This window comes from Plasmodium vivax, chromosome 14 (assembly GCF_000002415.2).
Source record: "Plasmodium vivax chromosome 14, whole genome shotgun sequence".
Classification (NCBI taxonomy): domain Eukaryota; phylum Apicomplexa; class Aconoidasida; order Haemosporida; family Plasmodiidae; genus Plasmodium; species Plasmodium vivax.
This window is the reverse complement of record NC_009919.1, coordinates 2,326,592-2,348,870: the sequence shown is the minus strand read 5'-3', so window position 1 is coordinate 2,348,870 and position 22,279 is coordinate 2,326,592. Positions and strand designations below refer to the sequence as shown.

General features: G+C 52.3%; 5 protein-coding genes and 2 non-coding genes across 7 annotated transcripts, besides 16 other annotated features; 3 read left to right on the top strand and 4 right to left on the bottom strand.

Annotated features, from left to right (window-relative positions):
• Positions 1-408: 408 nt before the first annotated feature.
• PVX_100740 (hypothetical protein, conserved) lies at positions 409-7,930 on the top strand (the record flags this gene model as incomplete). Its single annotated transcript, XM_001613844.1, has 14 exons — positions 409-1,353; positions 1,559-1,813; positions 1,972-2,079; positions 2,299-2,449; positions 2,618-2,763; positions 2,876-2,965; positions 3,075-3,209; positions 3,336-3,687; positions 3,815-4,061; positions 4,219-6,352; positions 6,468-7,173; positions 7,278-7,431; positions 7,575-7,656; positions 7,769-7,930. The coding sequence occupies 14 exons, from the start codon at positions 409-411 to the stop codon at positions 7,928-7,930; spliced, it is 5,667 nt and encodes a 1,888-aa protein (XP_001613894.1).
• Positions 1,517-1,545: a microsatellite.
• Positions 2,301-2,335: a microsatellite.
• Positions 2,618-2,712: a microsatellite.
• Positions 6,137-6,161: a microsatellite.
• A 449-nt stretch (positions 7,931-8,379) lies between the features above and the next one.
• Positions 8,380-8,434: a microsatellite.
• PVX_100735 (ATP synthase beta chain, mitochondrial precursor, putative) lies at positions 8,427-10,610 on the bottom strand (the record flags this gene model as incomplete). Its single annotated transcript, XM_001613843.1, has 1 exon — positions 8,427-10,610. Exon 1 carries the CDS (start codon positions 10,068-10,070, stop codon positions 8,427-8,429), a length of 1,644 nt encoding a protein of 547 aa, XP_001613893.1. The 5' UTR covers positions 10,071-10,610.
• Positions 8,895-8,940: a microsatellite.
• Positions 10,609-10,628: a microsatellite.
• A 589-nt stretch (positions 10,629-11,217) lies between these two features.
• Positions 11,218-13,420, bottom strand: PVX_100730 (serine hydroxymethyltransferase, putative). The gene is made up of 3 exons (XM_001613842.1): positions 13,202-13,420; positions 12,932-13,033; positions 11,218-12,760 (listed from the first exon to the last, which is right to left on the bottom strand). The coding sequence occupies exons 1-3, from the start codon at positions 13,202-13,204 to the stop codon at positions 11,537-11,539; spliced, it is 1,329 nt and encodes a 442-aa protein (XP_001613892.1). The 5' UTR covers positions 13,205-13,420; the 3' UTR covers positions 11,218-11,536.
• Positions 11,350-11,373: a microsatellite.
• Positions 13,419-13,442: a microsatellite.
• Positions 13,443-13,962: 520 nt separating this feature from the next.
• PVX_100725 (hypothetical protein, conserved) lies at positions 13,963-15,995 on the bottom strand (the record flags this gene model as incomplete). The annotated part of the gene is made up of 1 exon (XM_001613841.1): positions 13,963-15,995. One exon carries the CDS (start codon positions 15,993-15,995, stop codon positions 14,265-14,267), a length of 1,731 nt encoding a protein of 576 aa, XP_001613891.1. The 3' UTR covers positions 13,963-14,264.
• On the top strand, positions 15,938-16,009 carry PVX_100727. Its single transcript has one exon. It is a non-coding gene; the product is annotated as a tRNA-Gln (tRNA).
• A 64-nt stretch (positions 16,010-16,073) lies between these two features.
• Positions 16,074-16,305: a microsatellite.
• Positions 16,228-16,403: a microsatellite.
• Positions 16,404-17,611: 1,208 nt separating this feature from the next.
• Positions 17,612-17,631: a microsatellite.
• A 332-nt stretch (positions 17,632-17,963) lies between these two features.
• On the bottom strand, positions 17,964-18,036 carry PVX_100722. The gene has a single exon. It is a non-coding gene; the product is annotated as a tRNA-Val (tRNA).
• Positions 17,967-17,991: a microsatellite.
• Positions 18,037-18,623: 587 nt separating the features above from the next.
• PVX_100720 (tetQ family GTPase, putative) lies at positions 18,624-21,929 on the top strand (the record flags this gene model as incomplete). Its single annotated transcript, XM_001613840.1, has 1 exon — positions 18,624-21,929. The coding sequence occupies one exon, from the start codon at positions 18,624-18,626 to the stop codon at positions 21,927-21,929; it is 3,306 nt and encodes a 1,101-aa protein (XP_001613890.1).
• Positions 19,137-19,171: a microsatellite.
• A 143-nt stretch (positions 21,930-22,072) lies between the features above and the next one.
• Positions 22,073-22,098: a microsatellite.
• Positions 22,099-22,214: 116 nt separating this feature from the next.
• Positions 22,215-22,240: a microsatellite.
• Between the last annotated feature and the right edge of the window lie 39 nt (positions 22,241-22,279).

The window sequence follows — 22,279 nt, the reverse complement described above, 5'->3', positions numbered from 1 at the left end:
TGCAATGTGCGAGGGGATGGCTACTCTTGTGGGACGTCGAATGTGGACACTCGCGTGGGCTCCTGGAGGAATGGGCAGAGGATGAATCGCGCCGCTTGCCGCTCGCCGCTGCCCTGGCAATGGTGTGCGGGAAATGGCCCAGTTTGCTGTCTCCGTGAGGGTAAAAGGGAAAAAAAAAAAAAAAGCTGGCGAGGGACCCCTGCAGCGCACCATCAAGCGAGAATAATTTCTCCCCCTTTGCGGTGTAGCCACATGGAGGGGAGACTAACGACGTGGTAGTAACGACGTGGTAGCATCACTGCACATGTGGAGCGTCCCCGCGTGCCGGCATGTGTGCCCAGCAGAATATGCACACATAGGTACGCAGACGTACGTACATGCAGACGCATCTGCGAAAGTGAGAGCAAAATGGAATTCACCTTCAAATTTTACAAACACAAGCACCTGTTCCGGCTGAAGGAGGAGTGGAAGGACATCGGGGCGCATGTTTTGTACTGCTCCGGCGGGGAGGCGGTTGACAACGCGGCGGTGGATGAGAAGCCGGTGAAAGGGGCAGCGGCGGAGCTGGCGGCTGTGGCGGCGCGTGGGCACATCCCCTATGCCGAAATTGTGAACACCATTCAGTACTCATCCATTTGCCTGTCCGTCTTTAACCAGCGAAGCGAAGTGGCAGGCATTGTTTCCCTGGACTATGAGCTATGTGCAGGTTCCTTCAAAAAAAAAGCGCACGAGCAGGTACCCCTGGGTGATATCTACCAGGCTGTATCATTGCACATAAAGGAGCATTCCGTGGGGTCAAATTTGTCCCCAAACAATTCCCTAATAATCAATTTAATGGTCAGCAAGAATGTGGACTACCTGGACGAGTTATGCTCCTACGTGTTTTACACCTTTGAGGATATCGTTTTTATTTTACTCTTTTTGGGGAAAAAAGATGAGGAACATTTCTCCTGCGAAAGGATGAGCAGGTGTCTACACATCGATGTGAAGGAGCACCTGCAAATGGAGGAGCTTCCATATGACCGAATTGTCCTTTTCTGTAGATACTCATACGCTAGTAAGATTTACATACGCCCGACGAGCAGCTCGGATGTATACGATCTGCATCAACTGCTCAGGAAGTATTCAGAACAAACTGGAGGGGATGAAACTCACTACCTCATTTACAACCTCATTGAGAGCAAAACTGAGGAGGATATTCTCCTCTCCATACTTAACCATAAGAAGAAAATCATCGGATTTGCGTGGCTAAAGAAAAACATAGACGTGAATGTGCTCGTCAACCTGTACAACTTGAAGGCCTACAACTACCTGCTGCGACGGGAGTTTTTCCAGGACGTTGCCCCCTGTTTGGTAGGCCTTCCGATCGAAACAACCTCCTCTGCTTCGTTTGAGGGGAAAAAAAAAAGGGGGGGCACTCCACATTTGGAACTCACCCAGTTGAGAAAAATACCTTAACAGGGGAAAAATACATTATCCTGATGAAAAAGTTTGTTTGCTGGGCAACACCCGTGCTGTTTCTTCTTCTTCTTCTTCTTCTCTTCCTCCCACCTGATAGGTTCCTTTCTCTGAGGGGGCGAAAAACCTCAACAAGAAAAAAAAAAAATACCTGTTCATCCAATTTAAGCAATACATTTTGAGCCAAATCCGCGTCGAGTGTGAAGCCGACTTGGAAAAGAAGCACGAAATTGGTGCGGACGTTATTTATGGCTATTTGCGGGAGCATTTGATGGAGGACGTGGAGGAGTACGCCGCGTACTTTGCCAAGAAGGATTTAGACACGAGGGTGATCTTGAGGAATATCTACAGCAAGGTGTGTCTCTTCACTTGAGAGGGGGGAAGCGGCACCCCTATTGTGTGTGCCATATTTAAAGAATTGCTCCTCTATCCCCACTTCTTTTACGAAGGGCCTTCGAAAGGAGAAGCTCCCTGGCTGACTTTCCTCTCATTCGCGCCTCCCCCCCAACGCAGCTGCAGTACGACTTTGAAAACTGCACGAAGGACCCAACCAACAGCAGCGTCAACTTTGCACTGATGAACAAGCTGATCAACTTGTGTGCCCACATAAGCTACTCCGATGTAAGGCGAGCGAGGAGCTACAAATGGGAAAGGCGTAGCGAAGATGAGGCAGGAAGGGATGGGCTAAGCACGCGGGGAAGTGGTGGCACCCCGCTTTGGCAGCATCCTCCCAATGTGCAATTGGGGGGGTATACCCTCTCCACGTGCAGTTGCCGGGGGATGTCCTCTCCACCCGCTTCTCATCCACTTCTACCAAACTTCTATGCCACCCCCACGCAGATCGCCAGCGTGAGCGCCAAATTCCAAAGCCACTTCGACAAGGTCGAGATGCTCTACTTCAACTTCCACACAGACAAGACGTACAAAAAGATTTACGACAAGGTGTGGAGGAAGAAGGCGGGCATAAAGACGGACGAGGGGGGAGAACACGGTAAGGAGGGGGGGCATCCATAGGGGCGAGAGCAAAGCGGCAACCGATTGGTGCCTCTCCCACTTTGGTGCGCTTCTCCCTGGTGTGCCTCTCCCTGGTGTGCCTCTCCCTGGTGTGCCTCTCCCTGGTGTGCTTCTCCCACTTTGGTGTGCTTCTCTCTCCCCGCAGATGCAAAAAAAATCAACATCATCAAGCTGAACTGCGACAGTGGCGGCGCGACAAAGCAGGGGAAGAGCTCCAAGGAGGTGGTGAACCTGTCCTACTTCGACATATTCCTCCTGCTGCAGAATATCTACCCGGAGATCTTCAAAAAGGTGGGGGAGGGGCGCGGCACACGCGAGGAAACCGCGTCGCGGGATAAGCGGCACCCCGCCCAATGTGTATGGCCCGTTCGTAACCACCTGTGGTGTGCCCTTCCCACCTCAGAACGAAATCATCCTGCTGTTTCTCTTTCTCGACTTGTACGAGCTGATCACCGTGGAGGAGTCGACCCCGTTTGACTGCGTCTCGTTCAAGGTGAGCGCTTCACGGGGGGTTCTCTTCCCTTTGCGGTTATGTGTGTCGCCCCGTGGAAGTGTCTCCATTTCGTCACCCCCACCACCTCTCTCCTTCTCCCCCCGCGCAGCTCTACCTGGACGAGCTGGTGGCCATCAAGAAAAACTACTTCATCTGCAAGTACAAGCACATCGACTGGCTGAGCAGTTTGGGCGACCAGGACAAGAACGCCTTTTCGTTAAACTTGTTCATTTTGAATGACAAGGTGGGGGCGGCAGGAGAGCGGCGGAATCGCGGCAGGAGGGCAGAAAAAAAACATCCAACACGTACACATTGGGAAGCTACTCCCGCACGGTTAACTTCCCCTCACATGCATAACTCCCCCCCGCAGTACCACCACCACTGCAAAGACGTGCTGCTGAAGATCGAGAAGTACTACGACGAAGTGGACTACCTGGTGGCCACGAACAACGAGCGGGGGAGCATCCCCCTCATCCTAAACTACTTCAACCGCGTGGAGAAGAAAAAAAAGACAAACACGTTGGAGTCCTTGTATGTGCTGAATAAGTACACCCTTTTCCTCCCCCCCTGCACGGACTACATGAAGATGGGCGATATAGAGGATGTGCAGAAGCTGCTGGAGGCCGTGGAGGGCAAGGAGAAGGAGCCGATCAGTGCGGCTATTTTGTCTCTGCGGGAGTTCCACAGGCGGGCCCTTGCCCAGGGGGGGGAGGCCCCCTCAGGTGAGAGGGAGCGCGCAGAAATGGAGAGGCGTCCAAATGGAGAGGCCTCCAAAAGGGAGAGGCCTCCAAAAGGGAGAGGCATCCACACAGCGGTAACTCCCCCCCATTTTGCTTCCCCCCCCCGCAGAGCTCAAGTTCTACCGCTCCCAAAACTACTACATCTTCGTGACGCGGTGCGGGGGCAAAGCCATCAACGTGACCGCGGGGCGCATCCTGAACAACATAGACTTTTACTACAAGCTGAAGGCCTTCGACTTTAAGGACGTCATCCTGAGGAACGAGAACCAACAGGAGAGGCACTTCCTGCTCTCCTTCTTTTTGTCCATCATCATTTTCAAGTTTTACGACAAGCGGATTGTGCACAAGGTTTTGGGGTGAGCGGGGAGGCGGCACCTTTGCCGGCAGGCCACGTTTGCCTGATCCCCTTTATACGGTCATACCGTATTTATATGGCAAGACCATTTTTATAGGGGAATACCTCGTTCGTATGGATGACCCCCTTCGCTCACACTCCGCTTCTTCACCCCTTAGAATGACGAAGGCCTGCTCGTGCCAAATCTCCGTGGGGGACAACACCTACAGCGACGTCTACAAGCACTTCAAATTTCTGTTCATGAAGGACAACAGCGTGAGCGTGCTGAAGGAGCCCCCCCAGGGCGCGCAGGCGAGTCACAGCCCTGTGGGTAGCCACAGGCCGAAGAACGAACGGGATGAAAAATTTTACCTCGTGATGACGAAGCAAATGTGCCTCAAAAAGTTCACCAACATTGACCACAACGTTGTCTTTTGGGGAATCAACGACGTGTGCCTCAGCGTGCTATACAAGCTGATGGCAAATAATGAGTTCTTTTTTAATAACATAATTATAGTCACCTCGTATAGAAATAGACTTCTGGAGGGAACCCCCCCTGGAGCAGAAGAGACAGACGATTACATCTGCAACAGCATCAGAAAATGGAGCCTGGAAAATCTAGCCATGTACAAAAGGCTATCAAATTTAATGGTCAAACAGAGGGTCAAAATAATTCACGACAATATTTTTAATATCGATCGGGAGAATAAAAAAATTGAATTAAATAACAGCCAATTTATTTTTTATGATTACCTGTTCATCTGTTTTGATAAGGAAGACGTTAGCACTTACTCGTTCCAACTGAATAGCTACCAAGTGGGGAAAAAAAAAAACTTTAATTTTATTGAGAGGAACAAGAGCTCCGCTTGCCCCAATGAGCGCTTTGACTTTCTGACCAAAGCGAAGGATTACGAGAAGTTCGAGGCGAGTGAATGGCCCGCAAAGGGGCGATCCCTCGAGAGGGGCACGCCTCGCAGGGGGAAGAGGCAACATGTGGGTAGGGCACTCTTCGAAGGCACGAAAAGTGGCTTCGCCAAAGTGAGCGGAGGGAAAGACGCGATAAGCAATGTGCATCATCCCGGGGGGGGAGACCCCTCCAGCAGCTCCGGCTCCGACTCCAGCGAGGGGGGCGTCACGGGGTTGCCACGTAAAGGGGAGAAAATTGGAGGAACGCTTCATGTCGGGGAGAAGCATGTCCAAACGCTGCACAAGCAGAGGGGTGAACCCCTCGGGGGGAAACACCCAACGGGGGAATCGGGCAAAGCGGACGAGGGGGAGGAGAACCACTCTGACTACTCAACGTTATCGTCCAGTTGCATACAAACGAGTGAAACGAGTCAGTCGGAGGGGGAGGCGAAGGGGGAGGCGAAGGGCGGTGTGGCTTTCGAAGTGGTCGAAACGAAGGATGATGCCGCCGATCAGCAGGGTGGTAACACCACGAAAAGGGGTCCCCCAATAGACGGCACATTACAGAGGGGGAGTTTAATCGGGGGAGCCGCGCCGTCTCAGCTGGGCGAGGGTAAAAAAATGGGGTCAAAAGGGGCAGACAAAGCGGGGAAAGCGGTTAAGGCGGGCAAAGCAAACAAAGCGCACAAAGCGCACACCGCGGCTAAGGCGCACACGGGGGAGAGAAAAAACGTGGAGGGGCTGTTCAGCATCAGCGACCCCTTCTTGGATAAATACTTCGGCGCAAACAGCACCTACATGACCGTTGTGAAGAACTGCGTGAGCTACATCGTCGTGTACAGCGACAACATGGACGTCCTGAGCGTCGTCAACTTCTTCCTGAGGAACGGAGTGAACGCGTACAAGCTGCTGATCATATCTCCACACACATGTGCCAAGTGCAGGGGAAAAAAGGAAAAAAATAATTTAAGGGAAAAAATAACCAAACATAGGCTCTATTACCAGCAGAAGGAACAGCTAAAGCAAAATTACATCATCTCTGATGAGTCGATTAGGAAAAGTTGTTACCATAAGAATTGCGTGCCTGATAATGTTAAGCAGGTCCTAAAAAAAGTGTTTGTCCTTTTCCATTTTCTAAAAATCCGTATCATCCAGGGGGAGATCATTGCCATTAAGAAGAGCAAGCAGAACAGGTTGAAACACGTCGTGGTTCGCTTTTGCAAACATGGGAAGGTCGATCCGACGTTCGCATCTGCTCAGAAGTTTATTTCGAAAAATACTGTGCTGATTCCTTGCAGGGTTATGCTCTGCTCCTACGCGTTCAACATCAGCAACCACCTGCACTACGTGCTCAACAAGGCCTCCATCGTCTACAACGACCGCATCTGCGTGAATCACAATTTTCAAGTAGGCTCCCCCAGTAGAGCTAGGGCAGATGCTCATCTGTGCCCTCCACTGTGTAAACCCACTTGTCTTTATCCCCTTTTTTTTTTCCCCTTCTTCCCCCGCCTCTCTTACACAGACGAACGACAAATTCATCTTCAGCGCCGGAGAGCTGTGCGCATTTTCGAGCAGATACCGAATCGGCAAAGGGAACATCTTAAACCACGAGCAGTACAATGGCAGCGAAATTGGGAAACTCGTAAGCAAAAGGTTTCTACGCATTATCATGCAGAATGTTCGTTCGCCCTGCGATTTGTCCGGCTCGAAGAAGAGCGCGAAGGAAGCGCCCCAAGGAGGTAGTTCTTCCCCCCTCGGGGCATCCACAAATGGAGGGAATACCCAACGTGGTGAAAGAGGCAGAGATGACGATACCTACCAGGGGGGGGACGCAGACAACCCTGTGGATCTGTACAAAACGCTGAAGGTGTTCGAGAAGCCCATTATCCACTTCAGCTGCCTCCCCTGCGATTTTTACTTATACCATTTCCAAGCGCCCACAGGGGACCTCTGCAAGTTCCACGACCCCTGCGCTGTGGGGAAGGGCAGCATCCGCGGTGCGGGCAAGGTTGGCGACTCGGGCAGTATCAATCGTGTAAACGCCACAAACGTGTACAACGAGGCCTTCTTGACGGACACCCTAAAGATATGCGTGCGAGGGGACATGCAGCTGAGCGAGCGCTTCAAGGTGAAGCACTTCGAAGTCGCCAGCAACATCAGCACGGAGGGCTACTACTGCAGGGTCACGACGAATTCGCTGAACCTCATAAACTCGTTCACCTACTTGGGTAGGGCCCTTCTCCCCCGAGTGTAGTGGCGCCAATCGACAGGAAGACGCACCTCCCCCTTCACCGCTCCTCTGTTACCGCTCCTCTTCACCCCCCACCCGCAGGGCGCCAAAAACTGAACTTCCACAACCTGCACAAGCTGTGCAACATGTCCATGAACTACTTCTACGCGATTCTGAAAAACATAAGGAGCGACCCCCACTACGACATTTTGAGCCTGCTGAGTGAGGAGAGGGAGAAGTCCATTTTTCACTACAAGTAGGGCCCCACCTGCGCATCAGATGGGCAGCGATTTTGTTGCTCCCTGAGGCGGCACCTGGGAGGGTGCGCCCCTGACGCGACCCACGTGCAGGTAAGATAGCACTACCCCCCCCCCTTTCGGCATCTCTCCCGGAGCACAGGTTCCAGATGTTTAGGGAAAAGCTGAAGACGAAGTTGATGCACCTGCCCTTGGTGAAGGAGTCCATCCACGCGCAGCTGCGGGTAGGGGCGCGCCACACAGCAGCACTATATGAAATCGCTATACGGAACCGCTACACAGAAGCGCTACACAGAACCGCTGCACAGAAGCGCTACCCCACTTCCCCCACTGCAGGGCGTCAACGACGCGGAGTCCTTCCGGCAGTACGTGCGCGAGCAGCTGCTCCTAGAAGACGGCCCGACGACGGACCTCATCAAGGAAAAGGTGGAGACGCACCTGATCGAATACATAAAGGAAAACCACGAGTTGCTCAACGGGTACTACTTGCCCAGTTGAGGAGCCGTTCCTTCGAGGGTGTATTCCCCTTCGACGTTGTACGTAGGCGCGTTCACCAGATAGTGCGTGTGCTCGCGAACATGAAATGAAGTGCAATCAGGGGGGGGGACACTTACGGGAGATTAGTAACGTCTCCTTTCCCCCCACGCAAATGTGTAACCCGCTTTAAACTTTAATTGAAACATGGAAAGGTTTGGTTTCGTTTTGAGGGAAAAAAGGGTGAGGAAAGGGGGTAACGTGGCGACGTGGGTGAAGCGGCGACGTGCACGATTGGTGGGAGGTAAACACGGTAGGGAGATTCCCCCACACGAATGTTTGCATACATGCAAGCGTGGATGCAGGGAAGGGTGGCCGGCTATGTGCCGAACGGTGACGACACCAAGACGGACGCAACATTAGCACTCGCTATCGCTATCGCTGTCTAAATCGCCATCGTCATTGCTGCCGCTCCTCGCGCCATCGCTGCTTCCATCGCTGCTTCCATCGATGCCGCCCTTCAGGACACCTGCTTGGCCATCTCCACCGCCTTGGAGCGCACCTCCTCCAGGCCGCCCACCATGTAGAAGGCCATTTCGGGCAGGTCGTCGCAGTTGCCCTTGAGCAGCTCCGAAAAGCCCTTGATGGTGTCCTCCAACTCGACGAACCTGCCCGGCTTGCCCGTAAACACCTCGGCCACGGCAAAGGGTTGCGACAGGAACCTCTGAACCTTCCTTGCCCGGGCGACGGTCAGCTTATCCTGTTCTGACAGCTCATCGATTCCTAAAATGGCGATGATATCTTGCAAGGACTTATAATCCTGTAGAATTTGCTGCACATTTCTAGCCACTTCGTACTGCTCTGCACCAACAATATCTGGCGTTAACATACGGGAGGTAGAATCCAACGGGTCGACAGCAGGGTAAATACCTAATTCTGCAATCGATCTAGAGAGCACCGTCGTTGCGTCCAGATGAGAAAAGGTCGTGGCAGGTGCAGGGTCTGTCAAATCATCTGCAGGTACATACACAGCCTGAACAGATGTGATGGAGCCATTTTTCGTCGTGGTGATTCTCTCCTGTAGGGCTCCCAAATCGGTGGATAAAGTGGGTTGATATCCAACAGCAGATGGGATACGACCTAACAGAGCTGAGACCTCGGACCCTGCCTGCGTAAATCTGTAAATGTTATCTACAAAGAGTAGCACGTCTTGGTTTTCTTCATCTCTAAAGTATTCGGCCACCGTTAAACCAGTTAGGGCAACTCTCGCACGAGCTCCAGGTGGTTCATTCATCTGCCCATAAACCAGAGCTGCCTTAGACCCATTGAAATCATATTGCCCATTTCCGATTTTTTTTTTTTTTATTACCCCAGTGGTTATCATTTCGTGATAGAGGTCGTTGCCTTCTCTTGTCCTTTCACCAACTCCTGCGAAGACGGAATACCCCCCATGCTTCTTCGCTACGTTGTTTATTAGCTCCATGATTAGGACCGTTTTTCCCACTCCTGCGCCGCCAAATAGGCCTATTTTCCCCCCCTTGGCGTATGGGGCTATCAGATCCACCACCTTAATGCCTGTAATTAGGAGAGCCGGCTCGGTGCTCTGGTCTGTAAATAAGGGGGGTTCTCTATGAATGGGCAACATTTTTGTACATTTTATATCCCCACATTCGTCTATAGGTTCCCCAATGACATTCATAATTCTTCCAAGCGTTTCTTTGCCGACTGGCACCGATATTGGTTTCCCACTATCTAAAACTTTTTGCCCTCTGACCAACCCATCCGTTGCATCCATGGCGATGGTCCTCACCACTTTGTTCCCCAAATGTTGTGCCACCTCTAAGATGATTTTTTTATCTTCCAATTCCGTTTCAAGAGCGTTTAAAATGGATGGGGGGGTGTCTTCAAATTCTACGTCCACCACGGCGCCTATGACTTGCGATATTTTCCCCATTTTGTTGCTACACTTATTTTCGTCTCTTTTGCTGGCTGGGCTCTTCTTCAGGTTGGCGCTTTCGCCGCTGGAGAAGTGTCTACAGAGGGGGGGGGCCCCCACCACGCAACCGGCCTTGCCGCCACTTCCGCTAACCTTCCCGCCAACTGTGCCGCTCAACTTGGAGTACCGCCTGAGCGGAGCGCTCCGCATCCACCTGAGCCGGTGCATGGTGGGGGGATAGCGAATCGACGAGGGGAGGGGGGTAATTTCAACGGCCGCTAACAACTTCTGCAACGATGCGGTGATGAGCCTCCCCCTTAGAATTCTTTATACGATGAGGCACACTTGGCCCGGCTGCAGTTCTCCCCCTCTTTCTCCAGCTTCGACGCGCACCCCAGGAGGTTTCTTACCACGGTGTAAATCCGCGAGGGGGGTAGCCCTTAACCCAATTTGCAAAAAAAAAAAGGGAAGAATTCTTCCACGCGCTATCTTTGTGTGATGTTCCCACGAATGTACAGAACACTGTGGAGGTGGTCAAAATGGTCTCTGCAGAAACGCCACAGAGTTTCCACGACATATAAGCGTATGGAAGTATGCACTGTGAATGGGCTCCCGGATGAGTGAATTAAATGCACACATTCGTTTGTCATGCCTACGAAAACCACTACGCATGGCTCTTTTTTTTTTTTTTCCTTATCTCACAAGTGGAGTGTACATAAGAGGTATACTCAGTTGGTCATTTCCGATCTGGATCTTCCTCGATGGAGGAAAAAAAAAAAAAAAAAAAAGTTCCCCCCAATTTGAAGAAAAGGGGGAAATATTGCGACGTCAAAGTAAGGTACTTCTTCGCATGGCCTTCCGCACTCCCTTCCGTGTGATCCCTCTTTTTTAAAATTGCGTCCCCCCCCACTCCACATACGCGCGCATTTCCTCCCAGTTCCGACTTCAATTTTTTCCACTCCAAAAGGCAAACAAAATGGGGCTGGCGATTTGGCCCGAACGTGGGCCGGGTCACCGCCTACATAAGCCGGTGCGCTAGCGCGGCACACACGTGGGAATACGGGAGCGGCGCCGTCAGAGAGGATTGCAAAATTGGTCAAACCCGCCAAGGTGGAAAGTTCACCTACGTGGCAACTTCACCTGCGTGGAAAGTTAACCATTGGGTAGACCCCTCCGCTTTACCTTCCCCCCGATGTTCCCTTTTTCCCCCGCAAAATGACCCGCGCAGCTGCCGCCCCCCTCACCTCAAGAAGGTAAACAAACTGTGAAGCGCTGGAGTGGGCTAAGGGATCCGCCTAACCACGTGGGAAGATGGCGACGTTGGGACGGTCGACCGTGCGGGGGTGTGCTATGACGGAAGGGACCAAACGGGTTCGCCATTTCCCGGGAGAGACCCCCCCTCCACGGAGCTGCTCACCTTTGCGACAGTTACTTTTGACTCACGTGTTTCAAGTGGGCGTCCCTTTGCGCGTTGAGGTCTGTCCCGCGATGGGGGTAGCGCAGGGAGGGAAAATAAAAAAAAATAAAATAAAAATAGCGTAAAAATAGCGTAAAAATAGTGTAAATTGAAATAGTGTAAATTAAAATAGTGTAGTGTAAAATAAAATACGTGAGGGCAAACGGTAAATAGCCGCATCATCCACGAGCGCGGGGCACACCGTTGGATGCCCTCAGAGAATCACCCCCTACCCCCTTCAGGGGAAGGGCAAGGCGCCAGCCCAGGTGACGACCTCCTGCTTCAACTGCTGCAGTTGAGCATTCCCAGGCAAGCCCTTCTTAAAGTCGACGAGCTTTTTGCCATACTGCTCCTGCAAGTCCACAGTTATTTTGATGGCCCTGGCTAAAACATCTGCAATGAACTCCATATCCTTTTCCTTTGCACCTCTGGTGGTCATGGCAGGAGTGCCGATGCGTACCCCGCTGGGCGAGACGCAGTCTACGTCAGACGGAATGGTATTCTTATTAAGAGACACGTTGATGGCGTTACAAGTTTCTTGCAGCTTAGACCCCGTGATGCTAAACTTCCTCAAATCTACGACGATGAGATGATTGTCCGTTCCGTTGGTTACTAAGTCAATCTGTTTGCTGATTAGCGCTTTGGCTAGTGCCTTACTGTTTAGGAGAACTTGCTGTGTGTATTCCTTAAAGGCGGGTGAGTGAACCTCCTTCAGTTGACACGCAACAGCTGCAATTTTGTTGTTGTGGGGTCCCCCCTGGAAGCTTGGAAACACAGCACTGTTTATTTTCTGCTCAATTCCGGGGTTCCTTTTTTTATTGAAAAATATTAATGCGCTTCTGGGTCCTCTTAAAATTTTATGGGTCGTTGTGGTAACCACATCGGCATGGAGAAATGGGTTGTTGAGTATATTGCATGCGACGAAACTTGAGATGTGGGAAATGTCTGCAAACAAATATGCATTCACTTCGTCACAGATTTGCCTAAACTGCTGGTAATCTATATCTCTAGGGTAGCTCGTGTACCCACAGATTATAACTTTCGGTTTGAAGGACAAGGCCATCTCGCGCACTGCATCTAAATCTACGTACCCTTGGCTGTTACACTTATACAGCTTTGATTCAAACATATCTGAGGTGATAGAGACTTTTTTTTTTTCGTCGAAAAACCCATGTGTTAGGTGCCCTCCTGAGCATAGGTGCATGCCCATTATTTTTCCCTTTACGCCTACGAGAGCGTAGAGGGCTTGCACATTGGCTGCGGATCCTGAGAGGGGCTGCACGTTCACTCCCCATTCTTCGTCGCTTACGTTGAAGGCCTCCAGCGCCCTCTTCTGGCAGAGCTCCTCGATTTTGTCAATGAAGTCGTTCCCTCCGTAGTACCTCTTCTTGGGGTAGCCCTCCGAGTACTTGTTGCTCACTCGGTTCCCGAGGCACTCGCGCACGGCGCCGTTCGTCAGGTTCTAAGGAGTTAAGGAGTGGGGGTGGTCGCGAAGCGGTGTGGAAGCGGTAGAGGGGAGGCTGCGATGTGGTTGCGAAGCGGTCCAGCGGTGCTGCCCAAATTGCGTGTCAGCCGAACGACACACTGCGCGTCTACGTGAGGGGTACCCCCACCGCTTACGCGGAAGACCCACCTCGGAGGCTATCAAGTTTATGGTCTCCCTCTGCCTCTTCTCCTCGTCGGCCAAAATGTCGTGCAGCTCCTTGTCGATTTGTTCCAGCGGCTCGTTGTTAAACTGCGAGGAGGGGGGGTTCGCCGAAGCGAAAAGGGGGGAGAGAAAAGGAGAAAAAGAAAAGATAAAACGCGAAAAGGAGAAAACAACTTGGGGGAGGGTCTCGCCCGTTGGGGACTCCCATCGGTGGACCGCTAATTAGGCTCCCCCCGCTTTTTGGGGTGTTATTACCATTTTGCTGCGACGTGAGAATTAGGTAATAGGCTCAACTTTGTTTGTTAGCGCGGGGGGAGAGTCACTACTGCGGGGGTATAACCACTGGCACGTCCCTATCCTTATGAGTGCGTTTTTCCGCAATGCGTTTTAGAGTTGTCACAAAGAATGCGTAAGCACAAAGGATGGAGGGTACCACTGCACACTGTCACTTTTGAGGCAGTACCTTTGCTCGGTAAAAAAAAAAAAAAAAAAAAAAAAGAGGTAACCAAACGGGGGTTACTTCTCCTGATGCGAATAAAGTACTTTTCCAGCCAAGCGTGCTCACTGGGTAGCTAACACATTGGGCCCGCTGCCCCGCGAACGTGTGCATACGCAAGTGGAGAGAAAAAAATGGCTACCTCTCTCCACAGCTTGCTTGTGTTCCTCGCCGACTCCCGAGTGGAGTGTGCGTACATGGTGGGCCAAAGGATGTGAGCCCAACAAAGTGGAGCTGCCCACCCCCATGGTGGAGTTCGAGTTGGGAGTGCCTCTTAAGCGGCAAACCCAAAGTGGTGATGATGTGCTGCTAATGTGCTGCTAATGTACTGCTACTACTGATGGGCGTATGCGCGCACGTCATAGCTACCTCCCTGGGAGTGTTAAAAAAAAAGGCGCTTATCCCCTTGGCTTCTCAATGGAGGTGCCAAACGGGAATGACGCAGCCCCGTCAATTTCCCTCTTTGGGGCACTAATGCTTCACTTTTGACAGGCGAATGGTTGGGGGGGGAGCGGATTCGCGGCACAAAAAAGGGGCACCGTACGGCAGTGAAGAAGTGGGTGCACGAGTGTAGGTGTGTAGAAGCACATCTGGCCGTACGACTGAGCGTACTCCTTAAGGTACACCCCTGCGCAGCTACGCGCACGGGGGAAACACAGCCTGGTCGGCTTGGTACAACAAAAAAGGAACGAAAAAGGGGCAAAAAAAAAAAAAAACTCATGGGGGGCCGCTACAGCATGCAAACAGAGGTAAAAAAAAAGGAGCCATTTCGTACACGCTCACGCGCACACGCGCACGCTTTCACTCACGCGCGCGCTTACACTAGGTGGCGCTCCGCGGGGGAGACTTGGGGCGCAAATTCTCAATCTCGGTGGTGGTGCCCATGTACTTGCCGCCCACGTAGGAAGTGGCCTCGGGCCAGGCGACGTCGCCCTCGAACCACCCAGTGTACTCCTCGCGGTTGAAGAGAGTGGTGTCCAAATTCTTGCCCAAAGTCAGCCACCCATTCCGGATGTTCCTATTGGTGCCAAACAGTTCGATTTTCCTCCTCCCCAAGCAGAACTTTTCAATAATTTTATACAGCTCCTCCGGCTTATTATTGTTGTAGATATTTTCATCCGTCTCCTCTGCTATGATGACATCAGTGTCTAGATTGGCGTGAATGAAATGGATGTCGTAGGATCGTCTGACGGCTCCCTTAATGCCCACCAGGCAGTGCTCCGTGGTTCTCTGCAAAAACGAATTTTCATTGTTCGTCTCGTTTAGGTACTTTACCTTTTTGTTCGTTTCCTTTATGTTCGTTTTTAACCAGCAGATGTCTTCACATCTACGGTAGCCCCATTTGTTTAGCAAAACACGGGCATCTTCCAGGTGTGTGATTCCACACCACAGAAAAAGGAACGAAGGCACATCTGCAATTTTTTCAATTTCTAAGCTAGCCAAATCTTCTAATGACCAGAATTTATCCCTGTCATTATTAATGTCTCCATTTAAGTCGTAATTTTCTATATGCATGCTGCTTAGTAAATCTAAATTGTAGATTTTTCTATCATAGTATTCTTTCCAGGGGGGGTCTATTAGGATGACGTCGAATTTGGTTCCTAAGGTTCCTAAATCGAATGACCTCAAGTCACAATTGATGTACCTTGCTGGGGTGGACCTCTTCTTAATGATTTGGTTTTTCAATTCCAGCAGTTGCTTCAATTTGGGGTATTTATCAAACCTTTTATTTTCGTCGCTGTCTCTTATAAAATTCTGTGGCCTTTCTCCTGTGTTCACAAAATTTTGATTGTAATCATTTTGGAGCCTTTCCCTCCCGTCTACGTTTATGTTGTACGTCGTTGCGCTGCCTTTTCCCTCGTTCTTTGGGTCGCCCTGGTGCGCCTCTCCAGGGTAGCCCTCAAATGGGTACCCCCCACCTGGGTATCCCCCACCTGGGTACGTTTCACCTTGGTACGTTTCACCTTGGTACGTTTCACCTTGGTACGTTTCACCTTGGTACATTTCACCTTGGTACATTTCACCTTGGTACGTTTCACCTTGGTACGTTTCACCTTGGTACGTTTCACCTTGGTACATTTCACCTTGGTACATTTCACCTTGGTACATTTCACCTTGGTACATTTCACCTTGGTACATTTCACCTTGGTACATTTCGCTCGGGTACCCCTCGACCGGGTATGGCTCCCCCTGGAACAGGGGCCCCCCGCCCAGGCGGTACGGCGCAGGTGCGGGCCGGCCATACGGGGGAGGGGGGCCTCTGAAATTTCCCAGGAAAATCCCATCGTCCTTTTTTACATCTCTAGGGAAACTATCCACGCTATTTAGGCCAGGCGGTATGTCAAACACCATGGGGTTGTTCTTCTCACTGCCATGCGGGGGGTACATCATTTGATTTTTCCTCTGCATGTGAAAGCTGTTTCCTCCTACGGCGATGCTATTTGGGCCCGTTGGGCAGGGGGGGAAGCTGTTCATCCTCGCGCTTGGGGGGGGCATCGGCTGGGGGGGGTTCATCCCCATGTGGTATTTGCTATTGCCTGGGTTGACGTACATGTTGGCGTTCTTGCCCTTTACATTGTTGTGCACCGGGAATATGCTTGGCCCCCCCTCCTTCATGATGCCGCTGCTGTCTGGCGGTGCGGTTGGCGGTGGGGTTGGAGGCCCGGTTGGAGGCGCGATTGGCGGCGCGATTGGCGGCGCGGTTGGCGGTGGGATCGGCGGCGCGGTTGGCGGTGGGATCGGCGGCGCGGTTGGCGGTGGGATCGGCGGTGGGGTTGGCGGCACGGTTGGCGGCGCTGCTGGTGGTGGAATCGGCGGTGGGGTTGGCGGCACGGTTGGCGGCGCTGCTGGTGGTGGAATCGGCGGTACGACTGGTGGTGGGGTTGGCGGCGCGGCTGGTGGTGCAACAGGTGGTGGAATCGGCGGTACGACTGGTGGTGGGGTTGGCGGCGCGGCTGGTGGTGCAACAGGTGGTGGAATCGGCGGTGCAACTGGTGGTGCGACTGGCGGTACGGTTGGCGGCGCGTACGGACCGGCGCTGCCACCCTTGCTGGGCGGAGGGGGGCTTACAGCGTTGCTGTTCGGGTAGCTCGGGAACGGTGGCGCCTTCCCAGGTTTGAAGTTTTTGTTCATGAAGGGGATGCCACCAGGGGGGGGGATTCCACTCGGTGGAGGTATGCCGCTTGGGGGAGGAATTCCAGACGGGGGAGGTATGCCACTCGGGGGGGGAATCCCACTCGGGGGAGGAATTCCACTTGGTGGAGGTATCCCACTTGGTGGGGGAATCCCACTTGGAGGGGGAATCCCGCTCGGGGGAGGTATGCCACTCGGGGGAGGAATCCCACTTGGTGGAGGTATGCCACTCGGGGGGCTGACCCCTACCCCCGCGTACCCCCCAGGCGCGAAGCCGCAATTTTTGCTCGGCGCGCTGGGGAACTTGCCACCGCCGCTGCCGTAGTTCACGCCCCCCTTGGGGAAGTTCTTCTTGCCGCTATAGGGATGGTGGTACTGTGGCGAGTTGCTGCTTAGCTGTTTGCTATACGGGGGGGGGCTGCCTTTTAAATTTGGGTTAAAATTGGAGTCCCCCCCCCCTCCAGCTCCAGCTCCAGCGCCAGCTCCAGCACCAGCTCCAACGCCAGCTCCAACTCCTCCCTTGTTATTAGCTCTTCCGTTAGGGAAACTTCCCTGGTTGTTCATTGGCTTGTTGTAAAATGATAGGCGTCACCACTGGGGTGTAAAATGGTGTTCCTTCCTTGGACGTACCAACTTCACGTGTCGGTAGGTGAACCCAAGCGCGGCTATTCTTACGAGGACCTGCTACATGGGGGACCCTCAATTTCGGATGGTACATTAGCTGGGGGGGAAAAAAAAAAAAAATACTTCCCACAGGTTGTACGCAAGGACAAATCGGGGGAAGGAGAGACTCCTCCTTGCCTATCTGGTGGAGGAAATCTGCCAACGGTTGAAAAAAAAACACAAATTCGTCTTCGCCATTGCTATTCCTTAGTCTTTGCAATCGCCATTGCCTTTACGATCTCCTTCCTGCTTTTCTCCCATATTTTGCTTAACAGTTTGGGATATTTTTTTTATCCGCTCTGGCGCATCCCTGCGCAATGGCGCTTGGCGGAGGAGCGAAATTTCTTTTTTAGGGGGGGCCCCTACACTTTTCCGCAAAAAAAAAAAAAAAAAAAATGAACGGCTGGGTGGAAGGAAAAGTGAAGAATGGAAGTAACCTACCACGTTGTGGTGAGGAAAAAAGAAAAAATTGCGTAATGCTCTGTTGCCACATTTGTACATTAAGGGTATGCAGAAAAAAGGGAGAAAAGGCAGGAAAGGTTGGAAGCCTGGAAGAACAGTGGGGATGCTTCGCAAAAGGAGTTTCCCGTGGGACATGTGTTTCCCCCGAGAAGAGTCAACCGCATAAGTGACTGCTTCCGCTTTGCAAACGTGGGAAACACCCACAATGAGAATATCGCTGCTGTGTCGATATAGGAAGCACCAATCGGTATGCGCATCGTTGGTAGTGTAAAAAAAAAAAAAAAAAAAAAAAAATGATTGGCTACATGGGCAGTCCTGCTTCATATACCTGCACAGGTGTAGCAACGGCGGGTGGGGGAGGAGACGAGGAAGGTTCTTCAATTTCCTCCACCTCGTCTGTGAGCATTCCAAGGGGGAGACTTTCCCGCCCATGTCTGCCTGTGTATGCTGCCTGCCTGTGTGTGGGGAGAGGTGTATAGCTCCCGCTCGTGATAATGCCTACTGCGCAGTGAAGCGCTGCAGCGAGAAGAGAGATGCCATGTGTAGAGGCCGCCGTGCTGCTGTGCTGTTCCACAGGAGAGGAAGCAAAAATGGGGTAACCTATCATTATGCAGTTCTGTCGTAAGTGCCCTGATTTGCAAGCCCAGTGGGGATGTCCCCAAAAGAGTGGAGGGCCCATACCAACGCGCAACAGTGCAGCAGTATAAGCACACTGATATCCATTGGGGGGTGGGGATCCACGTCAGCCTCACCCTGCGTGGTTTTCCAAGTTTGCATGGGTGCGGTGAGAAGGGGCAAGCGTGTAGTGGGTGTAGGTCTCTCCTGTGCTGGGAGCTGGCCCGTCAAAGGCGAAGTGGATTAGTGCGTTTGTCTGGTCAGTCTGTTCCGCCTCACCCGCTTCACCCACCTCGCTTCCCCCCCACCATGCTGCGGAGGGCGCTGGGCCTGAAGGCCGCCCAGCGCGCAGCGCGCACGCGGCGCTTTTTCTCGCAGGAGCTGGTGAACCTGGGCATCCTTGCGCACATCGACGCGGGGAAGACGACCATATCGGAGGACATTCTGTACTGCGCCAACGAAATAAAGGTGAAGGGGAGCATCCAAGACCAAAACACGCAGCTCGATTTTTTAAGGCAAGAGAGGGAAAGGGGAATAACCATCAAAACGGCCTACTCATGCTTCAAATGGAACAATGTAAAGGTAAATTTAATAGACACCCCAGGCCACGTAGACTTCAGCAACGAAACGTTCCTCTCCCTTTGCGTTTCAGACAGGTGCGTCATCGTGGTGGATGCCAAGGAGGGCATCCAAATTCAAACCTTCCACCTGTTTCACTACATAAGGGAAAATCTCCCCATTTTTTTTTTTTTAAACAAAATGGATGTACACGAAACGGATCTCAATTACAACATAGAAAATCTAAAAAAGAATTTGAGTCGAAAGAGTGTCCTTGTGACTTACCCTCTGTATGAAAGTAAAATGTTAAAGTTTATTTTGGACCTGCCGTCTATGTGCATTTATTGGTATCCTCAGGGGAGGTATGGGCAGAAGTTCGCCTACAGGAGGATGGCCCTCGCCTCGGTTTTGCAGCACGTGGATTGCCAAGTGGTCAGGCGTCATTTTGCCGCAATAGGGGTGGGAGAAGTAGGAGATGCTGGAGAGGCGGGAGAGCCGACCCCAACTGATGGAAAGCCAACCCCAACCGCTGACGAGGCGATCACCACGGAGCGCCTCCTAAAAGTGCTCTCTAAAGAGACCATCCACCACGCGTTACAGAAACGGGAGGAGCTCGTGGAGGCCCTCTGCGATTTGGAGCCAGACCTGGAGCGAAAATACGTAAACAATATCTGCATAGAGTACAGCGAGGTGAGGAGCTGCTTGGCCAAATGGATCACCCTGAAGGAGATCTTCCCCGTGTTTGCCGGCAGTGCTCTGAATTCGCTTGGCGTTCACCTCCTCTTGGATTACATCACGAGCGGTGGGGTCGCATTACCGGGTGAGCACTCCGATAGGGGGATGGCCCCATCTGGGGTAAAGGCAGCACAGATGGGTTCCAAAGCGAACGATGTGCGGAGGAACTTCCAAGTGGGGTCTTCCCCAATGGGTGGAAGTCATCCCATTGGAGGACAACGCAGTGGAGGGAGTCTCCCCCATGGTGTAGCCACCCCTGATGAGGCTACCCCCGATGTGGCTCCCCCCTCGCTTCACAACTCAAGCACCTCCGTTGGACCCCCCCAGGAGGCTTCAAAAAGACCCCCACTCAAAGAGCGGTACAAAACTGTGCTGTTCATATTCAAACTTGTGAGCGAAAAGAACGGGCACAACACATTTTGCAAGGTGCTCAAGGGGGAGCTAGCCAAAGATGCCAAGATTCTAAACGTGCGAAGTGGAAGAACCGAAGTGGTGAAGGGTCTTTACAAAGTCAAAGCGGATAGGTACGTCATGATCAATCGGTTGGGGACGAACGATATAGGAATGGTTCGTGGGCTCGAGCACGTCCTCGTTTGCGATTTTATGTGCGAAGTGGAGGAACCGCCTCACAACGCTGACGGTGTAGGCGTAGTAGGGGGGCCAGACCGCCAGGTGAGCCCCTCCAGGTTGCGCTCCACGTTGCGATCCAGGAATGATGGCGCAGCTGATAGGGAGAGGAAAAAAAAAGGAGAGGCGGCCGGTCAGGGAGGCCAAGAAGGTCAAAAAGGCCAACGAAGATGGGGAAGCCAAGCGGGCCAACGAAGCCGAGGAAGCCCAGCGGGCCAACTCAACCAGGACCGCCCCCTCCACGACATCTACACACACATGCGACACGAAATCGAAAGCAAAGAGTTGTGGTTCTTCCTCAAGAGTTACACAAAAAGGATCAGCAGAAACGTCATCGTATGCACTTGCGCTATAGAGCCCAAGGATTGCAAAAAGGAAGGCGAACTGAAGCAAGTGCTGCGAAACATCTGCTTGGAAGACAAGAGCATCGTCGTCTACACAGACCCGAATCGAAAGCTCATCATTGGGTCGATAGGCATATTGAACATAGAAGTTACGCTAGACAAAATAAAAAGTGATTATGGCATAGATATCAGGACGGAGGAGGTGGAGGTAGTGGAGAGGGAGTACCTTACGGGGCACTACGAAGAGACCATGACGAAAGAGATGAAGGTGAATTGTAACCTCTCCAACATAACGATTGGCCTGGCCATTCGCGAGAAGGAGTTCGTGGACGTTTCGAGGTTCATCCAAAATGCGCTGAGGTGTGACAGCGTGTCGCAGTTGGTGAGGTCCACCAGGGGGGGAGAAGCCAACGGGGGAGCAGCGAACGAAGAAGCCGCCAACGAGGAGGCATCCCTGGAAGAGCATAACATCACAGCCGTGCAGCCGAATGGTTCCTTCCAGACCCCACTGAAGAGAGATGACTCTGTTTTTTGGACCCCGCCCCCGAATCAACCCAACTGCAGCATCGAGGTGGAGCTTAACAACTCAGGCGAGGGGCTATCCGGTGCTGTGGGGCGGGGCGACTGTACACCCCAAATTAGGATTAACGCGAACTGTGAGGAGGGGGGTCGAATCGATGGCGCACGCGGTTGGGCGAGTGGGGTGAAAGAATATTTACACCCCCCCGAGGAGCAGCCGGACGAACCCGTGGAGGAACACATAGAGGAAGACGTGGAGGAGTACCTCCTCAACTTCAATTACGAGGACCTGTTCCAAAGCAGCGTGCGCGTCCATAAGAACGTACACCTGTACATCTCAGAGCTGCAGAGGAAACAAAAAAAAAAAAAAAACTTTTACGAAGAAATTTTACAGAGTTGTATTGTCACCCTGAAGAACTGCCTAGCCAGTGGCTTCCAAACAAGCGGAAGCATCATCAGCACGGAGGTAGAAATCACAATGTTGGGCCTATCGGATGACACCACAGTTGCGGTGGCCAAGTACGCGTGTAATGACTTGTACTATCGAATGATTAAGCGAGCCAACGTGTGCGTAGCGAAGCCCATATCTCTGCTGCAGATTCAGACGGAGGAGTCCTTCGTCGGCATTATTGTGAAGGACTTAATTCAGCAGAGGAGTGGCACCATTGTTCAGATCACGAAGGATGGTGACTCCCGCCATCTTAAGAGCATGAAGATCCTCGCCATCGCCCCGGTCAAGCTCACGCACAACTACGCCACCGTTCTGCGGTCCATTTCGAGCGGCCACGCGCACTGTCTGATGACCTTTTGCGGTTACAGCCGGGCGGGTTAAAGAAGATAAGCGGGTGATAAGCGGGTGATAAGCGGGTGATCAGCGGGTGATAAGCGGGTGATCAGCGGATGATCAGCGGATGATAAGCGGATTGATGATCTCTTCGCCGCTTTGCCGCTTCCCCCTGCGCGTATTCGTTTGTTAATTTTTTTTTTTTTTCTTTTTTTCTTTGGGTGGGTGGCCCCCCGTGACGCGAGTTCCGCTGAGCGAGCCGCCTTCCTCCTTCTACACTTGGCACATTTTAATTAATTGAGTTAATTGTTACCCCCCGGAGAGGGGGGAGATGTGTATACACATACAAACACGCGCATATGCACATATGGGCGTGGGGCTAATTGGTTAAAAGGGAC

Excerpts from the sequence above, each read along its gene's own strand:
- PVX_100730 (XM_001613842.1), bottom strand. Across the intron at positions 12,761-12,931 it reads TAAACTTGATAGCCTCCGAG|AACCTGACGAACGGCGCCGT; the intron begins GTGGGTCTTCCG and ends TTAACTCCTTAG.